Source organism: Argopecten irradians, chromosome 4, assembly GCF_041381155.1.
Source record: "Argopecten irradians isolate NY chromosome 4, Ai_NY, whole genome shotgun sequence".
Taxonomy (NCBI): domain Eukaryota; kingdom Metazoa; phylum Mollusca; class Bivalvia; order Pectinida; family Pectinidae; genus Argopecten; species Argopecten irradians.
Genome location: NC_091137.1, coordinates 13,333,196 through 13,353,698, shown reverse-complemented (window position 1 = coordinate 13,353,698; position 20,503 = coordinate 13,333,196). Strand labels below are relative to the sequence as shown.

General features: G+C 35.1%; 1 protein-coding gene across 1 annotated transcript in view; it reads right to left on the bottom strand.

Annotated features, from left to right (window-relative positions):
• Window positions 1–15,865, bottom strand: part of LOC138320661 (complement C1q-like protein 4) — a 32,245-nt gene extending 16,380 nt beyond the window's left edge. The window contains exons 1-2 of the mRNA XM_069263805.1: window positions 15,520–15,865; window positions 63–331 (exon numbers count right to left, since the gene is read on the bottom strand). Coding sequence (XP_069119906.1) covers window positions 63–327 — 265 coding nt within the window. The 5' untranslated portion in view covers window positions 328–331; window positions 15,520–15,865. The remainder of the gene's footprint in view (window positions 1–62; window positions 332–15,519) is intronic.
• Between the last annotated feature and the right edge of the window lie 4,638 nt (window positions 15,866–20,503).

The following is a 20,503-nucleotide window of genomic DNA, read 5'->3' as shown; positions in this document are numbered from 1 at the left end:
ATATTACATATACATGCATTAACAAATAAGGAAAGAATACATGTTGTTTCAATTTTACTTACCATCCTTCCCGGGTATTCCGGGGAGTCCCGGAGTACCAGGCTCTCCCTTTGGTCCTTGTAGTCCAGGGGGTCCCCTAGGGCCCCTTATTGGCAACCTGACGGGCACGTTGGAATTTTTGCATGTAACTTGTAACTGACATGTACCATCCTCTATGTCATCTTGTGCATACCGTTCTCTGAGCCCCTTCCTGTTGAGCAGTCGTCTCTTATTTCCGGTTACAGTTAAGAGTAAGAGTGAAATCGTCATATACTGTATATACTGCATGATTCTGAAAGATACAAGTTAGCATAAAACGTAAACAATCTACTTAGTGTCAGTATGGATGATTAGATATTAGGCTACACATGGTACATTGCGTGTGTCTCGAGTATTAATCAATTTATGATATTTGTATCACGACTTTTGTCCCATTTTGGGGTGGTATGATATATTGTAAGAAACTGTTGAAACTTTAAGTATTCACTACTTGATGCATGCAGTATGCATTTCCAGGTCTTTGCCAGTTAAAACCGTTAGAAAGGATGAACTTGTAAGGTAACGTAACATGTATATCAACCAAATAACCCGAAGGATTTTATATTGGAGATTTACTATCTGTTTAGTAACAATAATGATTCCACCTTCACTGAGGATATTCCATGATCACAAGCAGTTTGTTCGCCTAACCACCGGTGGTATGTAACTTTAACAGGATGATGCAAAAAAATATTGTTACACAGGTCCCTTAATGTATTCATTAGAATAAAAACGTAAACACATACCCAAAATTGATCATTCGGAATAACATTGAAAGTCAAAATAGGTTTAGATTAAAGATAAACCGTTACAATCGATAGACATCAAACACGTCACGGTGCTGATGGTGAATCTAACTCCTAACTCTTTCCGAAGTAGATTACAAACGTTTTAAACCAGTTATTGTGACACATCAAGCACATTTGTGGAGCGATCCCTTGACATAACTACTGATTAGATCGGAATCATTGCATCCTTTAACGTCACGCTTTACGACCATGAATAAAACAAATCAGAGGAAAACATTTTAAAATAAACTTGTTTTATTACGCTGCCTTAGCCGGCCTAGAAAGTAGGAATTGAGTAATAGGATTGTGGTTTTAAGGTCAACGTGCAGTAATGTTAGAATTCAATTGTTAAAACACAAAAACAACAGCGTTATTAAACTGAAAAGACTAACAAAGAGGGACAATTCACGATGTGACCTAATTTAGTGTTTATCATGTCAGATAGTTGAGAGATTATGTTGTCATGTTTAGAATCGAATATCACGGCTGCTTAGTGCTATTTTTCCTTTTAAAGTAATCGGACCAGGGGAATAGAACGTTAATGAATGTGCTAAATCAAGAAAGACAATGATTAATCGTATAAGGCGAATTGGCAGTGAGCGTTGGAAGGAACTAGCGCTTTGTTTTGTCCTTACTGTTACACAACTGATATACAACGTGAAGCGTTTAAATGACTAAATCATTACTTTGTAAATCCACATCAATAAAAAGTAGAATAGGGAATGTAAATGAAGTTGTTAAAATGAAAGAATTTTTATGTTTAATATTGGGTCGTATTTTTTATCATTTTTTATCATAAAGCTACAATGTGTTACCAATCGCTCGTTCTTGAAGTAAATATAGATACTGACAACATGTGTAATGCCTTAGTCATGTTCTTCATGTGTGTAAGTCCAGACAGTAAGGAGACAGGCTATAGCAGGTGATTAATCAGGAATTCATAGCAAATGGGTTTTTTTCGTTAGTTTTTTAAATAAATACTTTTCACTGAGACGATTTCCGATTCCGACGTCATTCCTTCGCAGCCATAATATAGGATGCACTTTTGTTCTTATTTTGGTTTTTAATTTTTAAGTTTTTAGTTTTTAAATGATACTAATAATAAATCACTGCCTTTTAATTTCACACCTTTGTACTAAAGCATACAGCTAGAAACATTTTCAGTTGTGAATGAGCTGTATTTACATTATTACTTCATTGATATATTTGAACTTAATACTTCTTATGTACTGGAAAGGCATTCGGGGATTGTATATTCGCTTCTGTGCAATTCTCTAGTTGTTGGAGATAAATGTAGTGTCAATGAGAAACAAAAGATGAATATGTTGCATGCTCTTGTCACTGTCGACAGTCGATACATCCAAACATAATTCGCAGTCAAGGCGCCAGACAATATATCACACACAAATCGCTATCAATCATGACGACGAATCAGATAATTGATCTTTTCGATGTTCACAAGTGCAGTATCTGGATACTCTCTAACTTTACTCATGGCGATGAGGTGCATCCTCTCAAGCAGGGATTCTGTTTGGTGGTGTTTTTTCTTATGTTTGCGCCATTGGTGTAAAATGATATGACCAGGCGATCCTTCATATTCCTTTATAAAAATAATCATATAAAACGATATTGATTTGAAAAGAAAGAAAAAAGAAGAAAAAATCGAAAAAAAAAAATCAGCAATCGCTATTGATAGTTGTACATAACCTTTTTAGTGTCCAGATTGTTTTTTTGGCGATCGTTGTTGTTAGTAGTCTGATAATTATAAATGTTGATTCGACCTTCTATTGCTGTAAACATGGCCATTTCTGCGGATGGTTCATTTCGCGATTTCCTTCAGTAAACTATACGCGTGGGAGTTGTTTTCACGATAGAATGACATTCGGATAAATTATATTAATCCTATAGTTACCTCCCTTGATTCCTGTTTAACTTTAAATTCTCACGGAAGGTGTGAATTGTCACATTTACAATACTTCACGCGCGGAATTTTTTAAAGTATCATGGCCATTTCTACGGTTTCATTCTTTTGAACCTCGCTAGATTCCGCATTTGGCATCTGCTCGCTGAAGGGTTATTGCGTTTAGCATTATTACTAAACTTGTCTCCTTTGTCTTCTGTAACGTTCTATTGTTAATTTTATGTAGGCCTATATCTTGATGAAGTGACAGACTGCTTTAAAACGTCTACAGTGTATTTTCTACATGGTTAGGATTACTTCCTTACCCAATATTTACATTGTCATTGGACCTGCACATTTTCTAAGCCCATCGCAGTTATTTCTTAGTAACAACATCGACATGTAAACATGTTATATGTAAGGATGACGTTTAACAAAATGGAGGCTACTGTTGCTTAGTGGTTCATATTACCACAAGCCCTCCACCTCTTGGTTGCGAGTCCCATGTTAGGCAGTTGCCAAGCACTGGCCATTTATCGTTGGTTTTGTCTCCGGGTACTCCAGCTTTCCTCCACCAACAAACCTGGCACGTCCTTAAACGACCTTGGCTGTTAATAGGACATTCAACCAATAAAACCACATAAACTTCTTACTTCACAATACAGATTTAAATATGTAAGTGTTTATAACAAATACAGATTACAATACTGCTGTGCTATCCTAGGCACTGTGATTATTGAGAAGCCTTTCCTAGCATTGATTACATTGAAATATCTCGTACTGTTGAGACGCTGCCATCATAATTATCAATTAATGCAGATTTTACTCTAACAATCAATTTGTATTGTTTACATAATTTGCGACCATATCATTAATTAAGACATTGTTTCGCTGTGAACAGAGTGTCATCAATTTTGATTGTACCTTTCAAATGGTATTATTATTACAAAAAATACACATTAAACTAGGTTATTTGCCTTTCTCTTTTACAAAATCTCTCCTTAATTTAATCATTTGTAGTATTCATTGGAGATATTGATTTCAATTTATTAAATGAAAAGTTAATGTTCTGTGACAGTAAAGGCCATGATTGATATTTTTTTCTTCAGCAAATCATGTTTTTAATATTCACATCAGGGAAACTAGGCAATTTAAGATTGCCACTAAAATTGCTGCAATTCTAATAAGGACAACAGGAAACGATGTCAGGTATCCAATATAAAATGTAATTAAACAATAAACAAATAGAATCTTACAATATAAACATTGAAATAAACCCCAAATACTGTGTCACACCAATTGACGAGATTTTTACCTAAGAATCACCATTCGGTAAATTATATGTATAAGTATTAACACTTCTCTCCTCCATATCAGTTCGATATGGATTGATCCTAATATCTGATGTCAGTACCATGTGAAAGTGTTCAATGGTGTTAGTCTTTTATAGATTCAGCGAGCATCCTTCTTAAAACGGACTATTATCACTGTCCATTGGTGTGGTCATTTGGTACGAAGTGTTCGTTTCACAAGTACAACCCTGTGTGTATCCTGCAGACAATTAAATGGCATAAATATTCCATGACATGTCTTCTTTGTGTTTATGAAGAAATGAAATGAAATAATCCGTCCAGAAGGCGTCCCCGCGTTCTCCATGTCTCGGCATAGCTGCCAGGACATTTTTAATGAAAGACTTCTCCAGGAGTTTGTCTACTGCTGACTATCGTTATCCAATAACGTAACGAGAATGCCCCGGTTGGGCTTTGATACCGTGCAAGTTGATCAGGACAAACCGATGAGGTGAAAAACCTTTTGCTGAAAAACCTTCGGAAATAATCCTCCAATACTTTATATAACTACCTCGGGATAACATTCCATTTAAGTCTTTTCAATAATCACAACTTGACCGTAATAGTGATATCATTGTGATTTAAAAAGCTGTCATAACATTGGATTGCAAAATCCATCATGCCATGTTCATATCACATCGATTTCCTTTTCAGTTCCTAATATTGTCTAATCTTTATCATCTTGATATGCTTTTGTTCAGTTGTTTGGTGGTCCGTTTTTCTTTCCTCTAACTACTACCATTAGATATTGAGAACAGTTTCTGAATCATATTTCAGTTTTTGCATCTTTTATATAAAGTCAAAGACTAAACAATTTTTAGAATGTACGGTAAAATATTATTTATCCTTTGTTAAATTGATTACATTTAAAGCAATAAGGTTGTGTTTTTTTTCATTGTAAACACTTCTGTTGCATCTATAACTCTTTGAAATAATATAAGGCAGTTAAGAAACCAGAAACATCAAATGAATCTCGTCGGATATAGTTGACGCATAATGCAGCATAGACAATAGCACCGGTGTATTATCGATGTGCATTGTTTGCGTGTCCTTGGAATCAAAGGTTATAGCCAGAAATTGAAAATTACATTAAATACCAAACTATGATCAGCCACAAAAGTGTCCCCTGAGAACTAATCTGGAGCCAAAATCCTGTCTTTAAAATGGGATATTCTGCTCAGTGTCATCTCTAGCTTCCTTCTACAAGGAGATGGAGGATGTAACAAGACAATGCCTTTGGGGAATAGAACGAGTCTAACCTTGAACAGAACTGTCGCATTACCAGTCTACAGACTTCGCCTCTAGATGTCATTGACTAGTAGACCTGTCCCCTGTAGAATCAGATCTGTTGAATACATCTGATATAACTAGTGATCTGATGTCTCAACAGCCTGTCTAGGCAGTTATTGAATTTGGTCAAAATCTGTCATTATGAATCCTCATGTGTACTGACGCGATGTGTTACAATTAAATCATAAACCGGCCTCGATTTACGTACAGATGAAACTATATTAGTCCTCGAAAGCCAATAGATTTGTTATAAGGCTATCTTCACGGTACAAATCTGATTTGATTAAATATTGGCTAAAACCTTGCTTATCTACAGCCTACATGTCATTACCATAGGTGCGATCAGTCATGCATATTAAGTAATCCTCTGAATTTTGTACGCAAAAAGTGTGTAGAAAGTCATAACTTAGCATGCTAGGCCGTGATCATATTCTATAAATAATGAATGTACACTAATTAATAGAATATATCATTGCTATTATGTCAATGAAAGATTTAGTTTTCTCAAAATGAATTAGAACTTAAAATTAGCCTCTGTCACAACATGTTAGATGTAGGCCATGGGCCAGGAGGGTCTCACATGCACCCCTCAAACCGCCAAACCTACAATATATGCATCAAAATGACCTCAATAGAACAACAAATACATATCAGGACCAAACAATCCAATATATGCAGTGATTTTTACGCAGAAAATGAAAAATAAGATTTTAAGCTCAAAAATGGTGATTTTGCAGCAAATTTTTCATATTTGGCTTGACGCAGCAAAAATGTTTCCAACAGCAAACTATTACTTTTAATCAGTTTTTCGACCACTTCAGTTTAAACAACAAAAACAACAAAAATCAATGTTAACATTGTATAAGTTCCGGTTATGACGTCATCAAAATGGCCGCCATCTTGAATTTCACTCAAATCACGAAGAGTTATCGAACCTGATTATGGTTATGAACGATGATTTGAGCTCTACAGAATATTCTGAATTGTGTGATTGAATTACCGTATATTTTGATACAAGATTTGGAGTGCTGTTTAGCAAGCATATCTACAAAAGGCCGTGAGGTTTGATAGACATTAACAGCGTTGAATTTTTGAGATATTTTGATTAAAAATGATCAGTGAGCAGGTAAGAGCTAATCAAGCGGAACGGGTAGGTTACACTATGAACAGTGGTGTGTCAGATTTACTTGAGTCCGTGCGTGAGTTCCTCGAGACAGGTGAGTGGGAGCCTACACCAAAACAAAGGTCTAACAACTGAGATGATGAGTAGCAAAAAAATGAACATACTTTGTCTGAATCTGTTTCTAAACAAAATAATATCACAAATACTGTGTATCCTGTTGGATACGGGAGAGCTAAACCCATTATCCTTAGTGAGGAGGAGGTCTTTGGGTTTCGAAATGTTGACAAAAAATGTTGTTAAAACATGAAGAACTTTACATCTCTCTTGGAAAAGTTGTATCTCCTTATCATATCAGTGGAATACAGCGAACGGGGAGATTTTGGAGGTTATATGTCGATAATATGTCTGACAGAACGAAACTTTGAACTGATGGGGTTGTACTTCGAAGGAAAGGGATTATGTAATTACCAGAGAATCCCAAGAGTCCCAAATATAATATTGAAACGACCACAAAATTAAGCGTTTCAAACGTCCCGTTGTCCGCTGATGACGGTCAAATACGCCGTGCTCTAACGCTCAGAAACTGTAAAATTATCGACGTGTACCGCGAAAAGCTAAGGGTGAATACTAAACTGACAAACTGTGACACTGGTGACAGAATAGTGATTGTCGAAAAGTTGACCACTCATCTACCTAAATTTATCAAATTTGGAAGTACAATGCCGGACTATGGCCAAACCAAAGATACGTATATGTACAACACCACCTCTGAAACAAACAATAAAAACCCATTTGTGTAATATGTAAAGAAGATGGTCATTCCGCTTTTGAGTGTAAAAAGGGATGGGTCTGCAACTTCTGTCATTAAGTCGGCCACCGACAGAACGACTGTGTACATAATGGTCTTGCTAACTCGTCTGACAGCCAGGATGAGGAAGACGCATACATAGACAGTGACGTTGAGGAAAAGGAGAAAACAAAACGCAAAGAAAAGCAGAAAAAGGACACCACACTACCACCTTGTAAGGAGACAAACACAACAGATAGAAAAGACGAGAAAGGTACCGTTGGACCAATGGAACGTTTCCTTAAGTCAGCGGTACAGCAAAAGGACCAAACTCCAAATAGGGCAAGGGATAGAGAGCTTAAAATCTTATTTTTCTTTTCCTGCGTACAAATCACTACATATATTGGATTATTTGGTCCTAATATGTATTTGTTGTTCTATTGTGGTCATTTTGATACCTCATTTGTCTACTCCAGTTGAAAAATGTCAATGTCATGACTATTTTTCACTTTTTAGTGAAATTCGAGATGACTGCCATTTTGAATACGTCATAACCGGAACTTTTACAATGTTAACATTTGTTTTTGTTGTTGTTGTTTCAACTGATTGATACATTGTATGTAGTCAAAAAAACTGATTAGAAATGATAATTTGTTGTTGGTAAAACATTTTTGCTGTGTCAAGCCAAATAAGAAAAAATTGCTGAAAGCTTAAAATCCAATTTTTCATTTTTTGCGTAGAAATCACTATATATATTGGATTATGTGGTCCTGATATGTATTAACTGTTCTATTGTGGTCATATTGATACCTCATTTGTCTACTTCGGTTGAAAAATGTCAATGTAATCTTGATGATGTTATAACCGGAAGTTCATCCCGACTTATGCAATTTAACATTTTGATTTTTGATCAGTGGTTCAAAAGGGTTAAGAAAAATATTGGTTCGGAGGTTTGGAGGGGGTGCTTGTGGAACCCTCCTAGCCCATGGCCAAACCAGTCGTCCCACTCCTTTATTCGGAGCACTGAGCAGGAACAAAAACAACCAATTTTATAGAATACAGATCAGTTTTTATTCTTGCTGCAACATCATTCTCATTGTGACTTCCTATATTTTATTTTGAACAACTTCATTTGAGCACCATTGGCCGCGTAAGGACGTGAGAAGTATCAAGAGAAAAGCCGTCGCTGTTCTGTTATTTAAGGCTATTTATCCCACAGGAATGTGCCTCAGCTGTCTGTCGTTCATTTTTCACGTTACATTAGCATGCTATGCAATAAGACAAAAAGTACCATTGTCTACCTGATGTGTACAGTATTATAGTGGATGCACTTTCTCCTTTATCCTAGGATGATGCTCCAGGCTACACAGTAGGATTCTGTTCAAAAAAAGGCATTCCCCAGTAGTTCCCTATCTCAAGTCAACATATAGATCAGAGCGTCTGGCTAGGTCGGCAGCAGTACCAATATTTGTCAAGTATCCGAATTGGGTACCGCATCATATGCTAATGTGTCTCTCATCCTACCATATGATTCAGGCATGGTGTTTACTGTTCTTTGTGTGAATGTGCTCGTATATCTTCATATACTACAGCAGACGTATAAGGCAGACTTTAGCCTTTCATATCTAACACGGATGTTACGTCATCATGGTTATACTCAACACATTTAAGGCATTATGTGAATATCGCTGATCGGGCTCACATCTATATATGGATATTTGTAATATACGTTTTATATGACTGGCCATTTGACATAGAGACGTATTCTTAATTTCTAAATGTAATCACTTAGACCAACGACGTTATCAAATGTATCTGTAACTGAATGATCAGGAAAACGCCAGACGCCTCTTTATATATGACCACTGCACCGTTTATTTTATATCTGTAGTACTCTGACAATTTGCTAACAGAAACTCGATTGGGGTTAAAAATAGCCTGTCGTATGTCAGTAAAAACTAATGTGATTATCGCATCACCTTTGAGATTTCGACAGGACATTTCCACATTGCTATGGAATACAAAGGTCTCGTTTCAACATTGGACTCAAGTATTGCAAGGCCTTATTTCCCGGAATTGACCTGAATTGTTTTTGTCAATAGAAGACACTTACTATTTTCAGCACTTAGCCATATCTTCTCTAACAATTTGTTTATTTTAATTTTATAGTTATTGTTTTGTGAATTATATTGGACATTATTCACATGTAGTTAATCAGATAGTCCTTTTGTCATAAAATAAGCAAACGTCATTGATGAGCAAAATATATTTTCACAATAGATGTCTATTGTTGCATTTTATAGGAATAATGTTGTGTGCATACTCATTTAAGTAATTACATATTTCACATAACGATCAACGTAAGGAGGATTTATTTTTACGGTAATGTACGAGGTTCCCCTGTCCCGAGACAAATTTACAATATAGACTTCCTATAAGCTTTAGTAGACACCGGATACCTATGATTTTCCGTTTGGTAAGACACGATGTAATGAGAGGATGAGTTTATGGTGTAACTGACAAGCACTGCTAGATTGTCTGTCGCCACAACACAGGATAACGAACCGCCGTGTGATGAGATGGGGATTATCAGGTCGGCTGTAGTGACCAGTGGGCAAGTCCACGTGATGATTGGATATACACCAGGTAGACATTAGGGGGATATAAATCACAGTCCGTAAGCCGTCCAAATAATGTTTATCATCCAGACTTCAATTGTATTAAGTTAGACGTACCGTAGAATTCGAAAAGTCTCGGTTTGTGTACCTTCGAAATGGTTTCTGTTCAGAGAGTTTTATGGAACAGTTATATTGGTTAAGTATAAAGTAATAAAAATGTCCCAGACGCCTTCCTTGGTATTGTCGGACCAATGCGCATAATGAAGCACACTAATAATGCAGTTGGATGCCGTGCATGTAATCACCGCAACAGACAATTTATTACAGGCGGCTTCCGATTTACTCAAGACATTGCATTAAGAAAAGAACTGATTCCATCCAATACAGGTAGTCAAATCTACCAAAATGACCGATAAACTTAATTAGCGTGGATAGGACCAATCGATAAGGATTTAGATTAAAGTCACTCTGATAAATTTTAAAATGTAGCTGAAGAAAATATTCAGTTTTGAGAACCGACACAGGATGTGTATAGGTCAAATACCGAACTTTTTTTTCAAATTCAAACTGACCAAGCAAGGTTATAAAAGACAATAAATATCATGTTGTTCCAGTTTATTTATTGACATTTGTATGCTGTTCTTCTTTCTTTTTCCTTTCGTTTTTTGAATTACAATTTTACAGAATCGTAAAACGTTTTCAAATGTTCGCATGTTTCAGCTCATGATCAACATACAGTGTCATCTCATTTCTAGCAAATGGCATACAGAAATCTTATCCTTGAAAGGCTGCGAGAAAATAATATACAGTGTACATCTGATGTCGTGTTTCTTACAAAATAGATTGATTTATCAAAGGGCATGTTTGCGAGTTCCCCCTCACGTGGTACCCTTGTCTGCTACATCATGGAGTCCCACACAAAGGATTCTAATTCTAAAGAAACAACCAGAACATGTCAGATCGATGGTATTTAGGAGAGATCGGTAGGTCCTAACAGGGCCATACAGATAGTAATTTGACTGTTTCTCAGACGATCCCATGCTGGGACAACGACTGTGGAATAAACCAGCGCCACCAAGTGTCATTGGACGAAGCTCGGTCCGATACTTATAACACAAGGCTCCGGAGTTGTACAATAAACATTGATATAAAATGCCTGATCTTCACTATATGAACTTTCCTAAATAACAACTAATGTTTAATTTACCAGGGTTGCGCGACTTTCTTTTCTATCGTTTTACGTAAGTGCCCTGTAACATTCAGGGTTATACCAGAAAAGTATCCAGGTAGAACAATATTGACACTAGGAATTGATCGATATCGACATAGATGGAAAACATGGGGAGGAAATAGAAATTTGGGATGAAAGTGGTCAGAAAGGGGGGTAAGAAGGCGATATAGGAAAATTCAACAATTTATACCAGGCTGCATAATTATTTAACTTCCTTTTTAATTCTCCTTTTCCGAACATAGATAATGTTATTCAATATATGAAATTGCATTTAGTGTCCCTGACCGGTGTGGACTTTTGCGAGAAAATAAAGAAAATGTTTCGACAGATAACGTTGCCTAGGAGTGCTATCATAAACCGTATATGTATTTACAAAGGTCGTTAAATATGCACCATGATGGTCTGATATGCCATTTTTTCAATCCTGTTCCTATGTTCTAATGCTGTGTGTCAGTTGTCAAAATAACCGGAGATGCTTTCTCTTCTGAAGTGAATAGGCCATTGAATCATTGCAACATTGTTTTGTGTAATACCGTACGAATGTAAATGTATGAATGCATTGCCTATATTTGGACGAGGCTCTAAATAAGGGTCAGGTTTAGAGATAGTAATGTTTTTCTTTTAGGTGTTGCTTATATACACCGTCGGGTTAATCAGTTGCATCCAAAGGTCTACAATGGGAGCTATATATTTACACAAAGTCGCTCAGTCGAACGGATAGCAGCCTACTCCTGTGGTGAAATTCGAACGGGACACAGAAGAGTGGCCAATTCATATGTCTGAAAAAGGTACTTCAATGTGACATCTGCATTCTGCTTGAAAAAGTCCTGAATGCTAAATACACTCTAAAGTTCTCCTGAATTTATTGCATTATTTCGTTCATCATATGATTTAGCCTCTATCCGATATGTTTCTGGAATTTGGGTTCTTGCTTATGCTTCCTCATTCCATCTTTGTGGCCATTACTGCGCCTTTCTATGGTAATCTGGTCAAGAGTAAATGTTTCGTATCTTTTATAATATTTCAGACATTGCATTAAGGTTCTTATTATATTTCTTTGAGAAACACGTTTTGGAAAAAAGGTCTATTCTTTTGAGCTGAGTTACGAAAGACCAACGAGACGTCGTACTCAAAGATAATGTTATCACTAATAGACAAGAAGTGTAAACTATTTCAAATATGATTATTATAACTAATTATCGTACCATCAAACTATATATTTTATAGTAAACGTTATTTTCCTAGTTTCCACGTTAATACGCAAACGCAACATAGTGATCTTGATGATTACAGAGAAGTTTTAAAATTAGGTCCTTACAATTTTTGTAACTATCTACTTTTTTCATTGACATTCACATCTTGGATTATTTAATGAACAATAAAACCAGGGAATCCAGAGGGATCTTGACGCCTACCAAACAATGACAATGGAATAAGGTATATTTTCTGTGTGTTTTAAACCTTAACTATCAAAATCGAAGATGGCAGTCTGTCGGTCATCTTAATGACTGATCGGTCCCAAAATGCACAAACACTAGGGTTCTACGGAAACGTATATATGCAAGACATTTTTCTAGTACTTTCTGAGAAATAGCGATTACAACTATCAAAATCTGAGATAGCTGCCTGTCGACTATGCGATATACTAGGGTCTAAAGGCATCTACATATACAATTTGAGAAAGATCCGTTCAGTACTTTGAAACAGCCCACTATCAAACCATGGTGAACTGAAAACGAGAGTTGTCGTGGAAATGGAATGTTGTAAATACACCACACAAGTCTTTTACGCTTAAAAACTGCACAATAGATTGAAGATGATTTCAAATGAACCTGCATGAATCTCATTCGGCAGATGGGACTTACAACTCACAACTCGATTACAGCTCTTATAGATTTTAACACGATTCTCAATGTCTTCAGTACCAACATATTTGTTTCTTAAAGCATGTAGTATCTTAACTTCATCTCGTGTAGAATATAATAATTCAAAATGAATAAAAAAAAACCACAAATGAGTCTTTTTGATAATATGTTATATAAACGTTTAAATTGCTGGTGGAGTTGTAGGATAAATATAATTATATACCAGGTGATCAACAACGCCACCATGTCGTTAAACAGCACAGATTGCACGCAGCGTCATTATACGATAAAGTTATGGTAGAATTATCCAACTATATTGCTTTACCGATTACACAGATATGAGATATAAGCCAAATTGATTGTGACGTAATAAGAAAAATCAGCAGCAAAGTGAATCAATTTTGATTCAATCAGCATCGTTCATTGTGGAATATAGGGTAGCGACTTTCAAGTAATTGAACTATCTCCATTGAAACTTTCGCTTTTTAATATGCAGAATATTAACAAACTATTGGTTTAAATGGAAACATAATAGTACGAAAAAAATCATATTTCAATTTATTTTTTTCATTAAAGTGATTCAGTTAAAAGGGGTAATAATATACCATAATTCATGTAATTGTCTTTAATTGGATACCTCATATGCAGAACAATGTCGATCCTTACTGCAACTTGAAATACAAATATTACAACATCACTCAGACAACTGTCTTTTCTGTAAACGTTTACTGCGACCTTACTGCCAAGTCGTATATTTTTACGGATTATTTTTTTTACATTTGCATTTTTGTTTGCCTACTGCATTGTTTGAAAGGGCAGACATCGCACCTGCAATGCCATTTTTTCAGTTTTAATATTTCTATTGTCTCTAATTTAGATAGTCGAAAGCGTTATTAGACAAAGCTGATGATCTCATATCTCTGCTCTATGATTATAGAATCATGTTTTGGGTCGCAATACTTTGAAGCATTAGACAAAGCTGATGATCTCATATCTCTGCTCTATGATTATAGGATCATGTTTTGGGTCGCAATATTTTGAAGCATTAGACAAAGCTGATGATCTCATATCTCTGCTCTATGATTAGGATCATGTTTTGGGTCGCAATATTTTGAAGCATTAGACAAAGCTGATGATCTCATATCTCTGCTCTATGATTATAGGATCATGTTTTGGGTCGCAATATTTTGAAGCATTAGACAAAGCTGATGATCTCATATCTCTGCTCTATGATTATAGGATCATGTTTTGGGTCGCAATATTTTGAAGCATTAGACAAAGCTGATGATCTCATATCTCTGCTCTATGATTATAGGATCATGTTTTGGGTCGCAATATTTTGAAGCATTAGACAAAGCTGATGATCTCATATCTCTGCTCTATGATTATAGGATCATGTTTTGGGTCGCAATATTTTGAAGCATTAGACAAAGCTGATGATCTCATATCTCTGCTCTATGATTATAGGATCATGTTTTGGGTCGCAATATTTTGAAGCATTAGACAAAGCTGATGATCACATATCTCTGCTCTATGATTATAGGATCATGTTTTGGGTCGCAATACTTTGAAGCATCAGACAAAGCTGATGATCTCATATCTCTGCTCTATGATTATAGGATAATGTTTTGGGTCGCAATACTTTGAAGCATTAGACAAAGCTGATGATCTCATATCTCTGCTCTATGATTATAGGATCATGTTTTGGGTCGCAATACTTTGAAGCATTAGACAAAGCTGATGATCTCATATCTCTGCTCTATGATTATAGGATCATGTTTTGGGTCGCAATACTTTGAAGCATTAGACAAAGCTGATGATCTCACATCTCTGCTCTATGATTATAGGATAATGTTTTGGGTCGCAATACTTTGAAGCACTATGAACAAATATCAATCGCAAACAACATGCATGATTGAAGCTCTAAAGGATCAAAACATAGACTTGTTACTCCAACCGATTTCCCTCATTGGCACACACCTTTCTTGCTTCATTTCCTTTCAATATATAGTGTGAATCTTGGCGAAATAATATTCACTGCAGAAACGATTTGAAGCATGCTGTAGCGATACATTGTGTAGGAGAAAATATAGAAATTTCAGTAAGAATAGTTAATGCTTTAGTACGATATAAAAATATATGAACAACAAATAATAGCATTTTTAGTATTACATTATCTGAAGACAAGATAGGACTCTTTTGAAGGTGCATTTCAATGATTAATAGTTATGCGATGCAGCAGCTTAACTTTTTAATGATTTCGATGTTATTTTTACAACTATTTTTTAAACCATTCGATATAATTTTCAGAAGCATAACTCAGATTACTTTCACTAATAATTTTTTAAAGTTAAATTACTAGAAAAAGAAGACCTATCTAACGAGTTTTATTTTCTAATGCATATGTAATGCTACTAACGGTATTTTAATGTTGATTTAAATCTTAGTTACACATTTATCTTACTTTTAAAAATAAGTTATAAAACTTACCGTTTTGAAGGTTGAGCGAACTTGAGAAGTACCAAGTCTTGTGCTGACAGTACACTTAACTCGAAGTTCTCGAAACTTATAAAGTTTGCTTCACTATTCGGATGATGATGTTAGCTTTTACCGTGTTTAGATAATGCTTCCATTAAACGTTCCTTGGATTTAACTTCGTATAGAATTCTAAAAGGCTCCCATCATTTTCTAAGAGGTCTAAACACATTCCGTTATGTTCTCTTCGCGGAAATATCCGACTCAATAATCAAGAGTTAATGAAAATCAAATAACCGTTGGAGGTAAAGCCATAACGCTAAGCATCCAGCACACATAAATTGTCGTCTGCTCGCGTCCACATCCTGTTATAGATTGAAAAAACATGTCGCGGTGAATCCAATAGCTCTAACGTCTAGCGTGGAGTAACGAAGTGTGTATCAGTCGTTATCATCTGTGGACACAATTACTTAGCAACACTCTGTTCAAAACCGTAACTGTATATAAAGTGCGTGAGAAATAAGTGCCGTGTACCGTTCACGTCGCGGTTTATAAGGAGACGAGAAAGGTAGCCACTTCCGGTGACCACGTAAAACATGCGCAATTGTATACAACCACGAGGTGGGTAGTATTGATTCTAGTACAGTGGTCTGAACTTCAAAGACATCATTTCTAATTTGTTTGGATAGTTAATTAAATCTATTGATATAGTCGGTGCAGTAATTAAATCCAATCCATTGCCTTTTCGATGACTATCTGAATTATATACTCGTGAGCGTGACCAAACTTCACAAGACACTGTCGATAAGTGTTGTCCCGGTCTCTAGAGTACAGCTACCTCCACTTTCTACTTAATTTTACGGCAATGGCATGTATAACTACAGGCGAATCTTTTTTTACATGTTTACGCAAACATCAAGATAAGAAATAAGACAAGTTCAAAGATATCAGATAAGTCACTGAATTAATTATCTATTTTGTTATTGCATATGACCAGTGATATATATAATAGGATAATCATTGTGGAAATTAAATTCATTTGCTTGAAAATCGATTATCAAATAAAGATTACATTATAATTAATTTTCTCTTTGTTTCTGGCTTTCTGATTGGCCTATTCATTTTTTTCATTCCACGATGAAAAAAAATATCCGAGAATGGTGCGGAAACCCGACGTTATCGTGACGTCACAATAGAAACATTGACGTTGCGTATTGGTTTGGAAAAAAATAATCCCTTGGAAAAAATCAATGGAATCGTACGTGTAAACGTATTTCATTTTTTAGTAGTCTGGAAAATTAATTATAAGCAAAATTATTTCATACCCCGATGAAATTAAAAAATAGTGACTTCAATGCTTAAAGGGACAATTCACTCAGGCTAATTCTTTTACATATCCAAGAAGCAAAATATGGCATATATGTATTGTTCTACATTTCTTATGAAACATATAATATATAATATTGATTAATTCTACGTCATTGTTTAGTATTTTAATCTATACCGTTGTAATTATAAATCGTTGATCAATACGATTCAGCAGGTTAAATATGTTCGCTGTATCTATACCCGAGCCAACGTCATGCACGTTTAACAAATGAACTGCATAACCACTGAGGAGGTGATAAAATGATTTTTTTTAGACGAGCCAATTCACCTAATAAGGTAAACACACTATTGTCAGAGCGATTTGAGCAGTTCTAGACAAAAGTAGCATTACTCTACGAGCAAGGGACAGGGTTCGGCATACAAGAAGTTCGCCCACAATGTGTAATGGCGGACATCGAGCGAGTTTGAACACTCCACACGCATTTCACCACCATGGGCTTTTCTGGCTTATTACAGTAAAACCAACTGATCTATTAGAACTGGTTTTTGGCGATATATGTACAAATTTTAATGTTCTTTTAGCCTGAATTGTCCCTTTAAATCAAAAAGCAATCCGTAGGATATACATATATAACGTCCTAATGACACGAGTGCCTGCATTAACATTACAAATGTACTTTTTCTTGTTTCATATATCATACCAAGGAATGCTTTTCTTTGATGTATTAGAGTATTTTTGTAACATTATACACGAACTACTGTTTTAATTTTAGTTTTGTGTAGTTTTAAACTTTCAACTACAACTATATGGAAAGCCTAGCTATTTCGATTTCGTTATTGATAATTTCCTTTTATTGACATCAACATACTCGCGGAGAGATTTCAAAACAACCTACATGCGTAGGGGTGAGCGATATGTTGCTGCTTGATGAAGGTTACGGAAACGTATTCCTATTGCAATTATGATTTACGATGTACAATTATTTGAAAATGTTCTGTTGTTCTTAAAACTGTAGGGCAGTTTTGTGCAGAACTTTAAATATGTCTCCTGTTTCCATCTGTCATTTGAGATTGTTTCTTTGCTCTTATTACAGCTCGGTAAATGAGGAAGAGTATAATAGAATTTCCTTATTTCTTGAAGAAAAACACTTAAATTCCATCTCTATTTTAGTTTCCATCCCATAAATGTTATTCTTCGAGAAACAATAAATATCCTTTTTATATTGAATGACAAATAAAAAATAGAAAAACAATAAAAAATAAATCAAGCAATTGAGTTTATTTTCTTTTTGAATATATATCTTTGAAGTATCTAGAGACATAAGGACAGTAGACCTTATAAAATCAGTTATCTCTGTGTAGTGTAATCCCTGAAATACTACACCATACCCTTCACTTGTTGTTTTCAAGCTAACCTGCTTCAAACAGTGTCGTTCTTGGAACATGTAATGTTTTCCGATTTGTTAAACATAAACATAGAATTAAGAAAGACAAAGCTGTAGTAAACAGGATATTATCAGCAATGAAATGTATTATTTCTCGATGTTGAGTTGGTAAGCGAGGTTCCACGCGAAATTCTATCGATCTGTACATACACTAGATGCATTTACTTGGAGTTAATCAAATCAAGAGATGGGATTATGGTACTCATATGAAATCAAAACTTCTTAATGTTCAAAGATCAACTCCTCAAGGAAAAGAAGCAAGTGATGCAGGAAATATCAATCGATGTAAAATGACTATAAGTAAAGCTGAAAGTAGGCTTTGGAAGATGAGAAAGTTTCTAAATTCAAAATGTTATCCCTACCTAAATTGAATCAGTCTAACCTGCGCCAGTCGTTGTCGACAAGGTAACTCTATTTACATTGATTTTTAAGAGTTGCCTATCCGTCATAGAAATGTCATAATCAAAGACACTTTGTGATATCCCAATAAACCTCAGGTTAGCATACACTTTATCACATACAAACGCCATCATCAACTACAGATTCATCTCGAGTCTGTATTCTATGGCTTACCAAAAAATCATTCGTATATATATGGTCTGTACCGGAAAATTGTACTTTAACCGCCACATACGCTATGCTTTTATAAATTAAATTCGGATTAATCGTGTTTCCAAACGGGTATAAACGGAATATCTGGACACAGCTGATATCTTGTTATACACTGAAATAGAGGATTTACATTGATAGAACAATACACAAGCTTGACAACTTTATAGGGATATATTTACCTGTGATGAAGGTCTTTGTTTTCTCAGCACGAAGCTTGTTGAATGTTGACATACTAAAGTTTTTTCAATAATTATTGAGGTCAACCTCTCTTCTTTACTGATAAATTGTGGATTGTTGCCTTTCACTGTTTAATAGATAAGGATTTCAAATTGTATTGCAAAAAAATGATTTGGCATCAGGTAAAGCTTGTTTTAGTCATTTCCAAAAGGATTTACCTCATAATGTTTTTAAACATTTTTATTGTAATATGATCAAATGGTTCTTTTTATATTGTTTCACTTTATTAATTAGAATTAAATTTATGGCTAGATGTAAACTTGTATACACTGCTTTTATTGTTAAGATTTTCTCCACAACTCATTGGTCGAAAAAACCTCATATGAACATCGATAAAATAATATCGCCCGATTATTTCAGAAATAGTATATTACTCGATAATGTTTGAGTCAAACTGCGTTATCAGTTAATATTTTTCTGGGGTTGATATAACAATGTACATGTATTAACCTCATTGAAATGCTTATTTTTGTATAAGTTAGTATATTTACAATATTTCATCATTCGTGCACTTGTACTTCTATTTTTAAAGTTTTCTACTTCTAGTAGTGTTTGCTTAAAAATATAACAATTTTTATATTCAAGAAATTCTGCTGTATGTATAGAAATAGTCTTATAAAAACATGTGAAAGTGTTGTTTTTGATGTCTTATATATTGCGCAATTAAACGTTTAATGCAGAATTGTGCCTGCTTTGATTCATAGGTAATGACGTAATAAAAAATGGATTTTTCTATTAGTGCAGCCGAACACTGGCTTAAGGTGTGTGGATTAGTGACCTTTAAGTATCAATTTGTCTAACGGTGTTTACTTGTTTCCTTTGAATCACTCCAGAAAAGAAAGCAAAGTTGTTCGGTCTTAAAGTCAATCAAGGACAAAAAAATCCTATTTTTCTCTTGTAGAGCAACGCTTCATATCGATTAACAAAATTCTTTCTGTTACATGATGTTATATACAACACCGGTATGGATTCCGTACACCGGCTCCGGAACGAAAAACGCGACTACTAGATAGCAATAAGGGTAATACAATGTATATATGTCCATATCACTGAATCACTCCAATTTACATGGCAATACCCTGTTGTTGCCAGTTATCAGCACTGATGCAACACTATGACATATGTTTTGATATTAGGCTCAATGATCATGAAGCAATCAGCCACTTAGTTTAAGCTGCTTAACTAATGAAAATGGTATGATTTCTTGTAATGTCATCGTCGTCTTTCAATATCTCAATTCAACACCGGTCTTCGCGCAAGACAATGTTCTGGACCTACTTTTGCCTAAGAAGGTGTAGCTTCCTAACTACTTCTGTAGGCCTACTGTGTTGGTAGGCATACATCTTAGCAGTGATGTTTTAATAAAGGTTTTAATA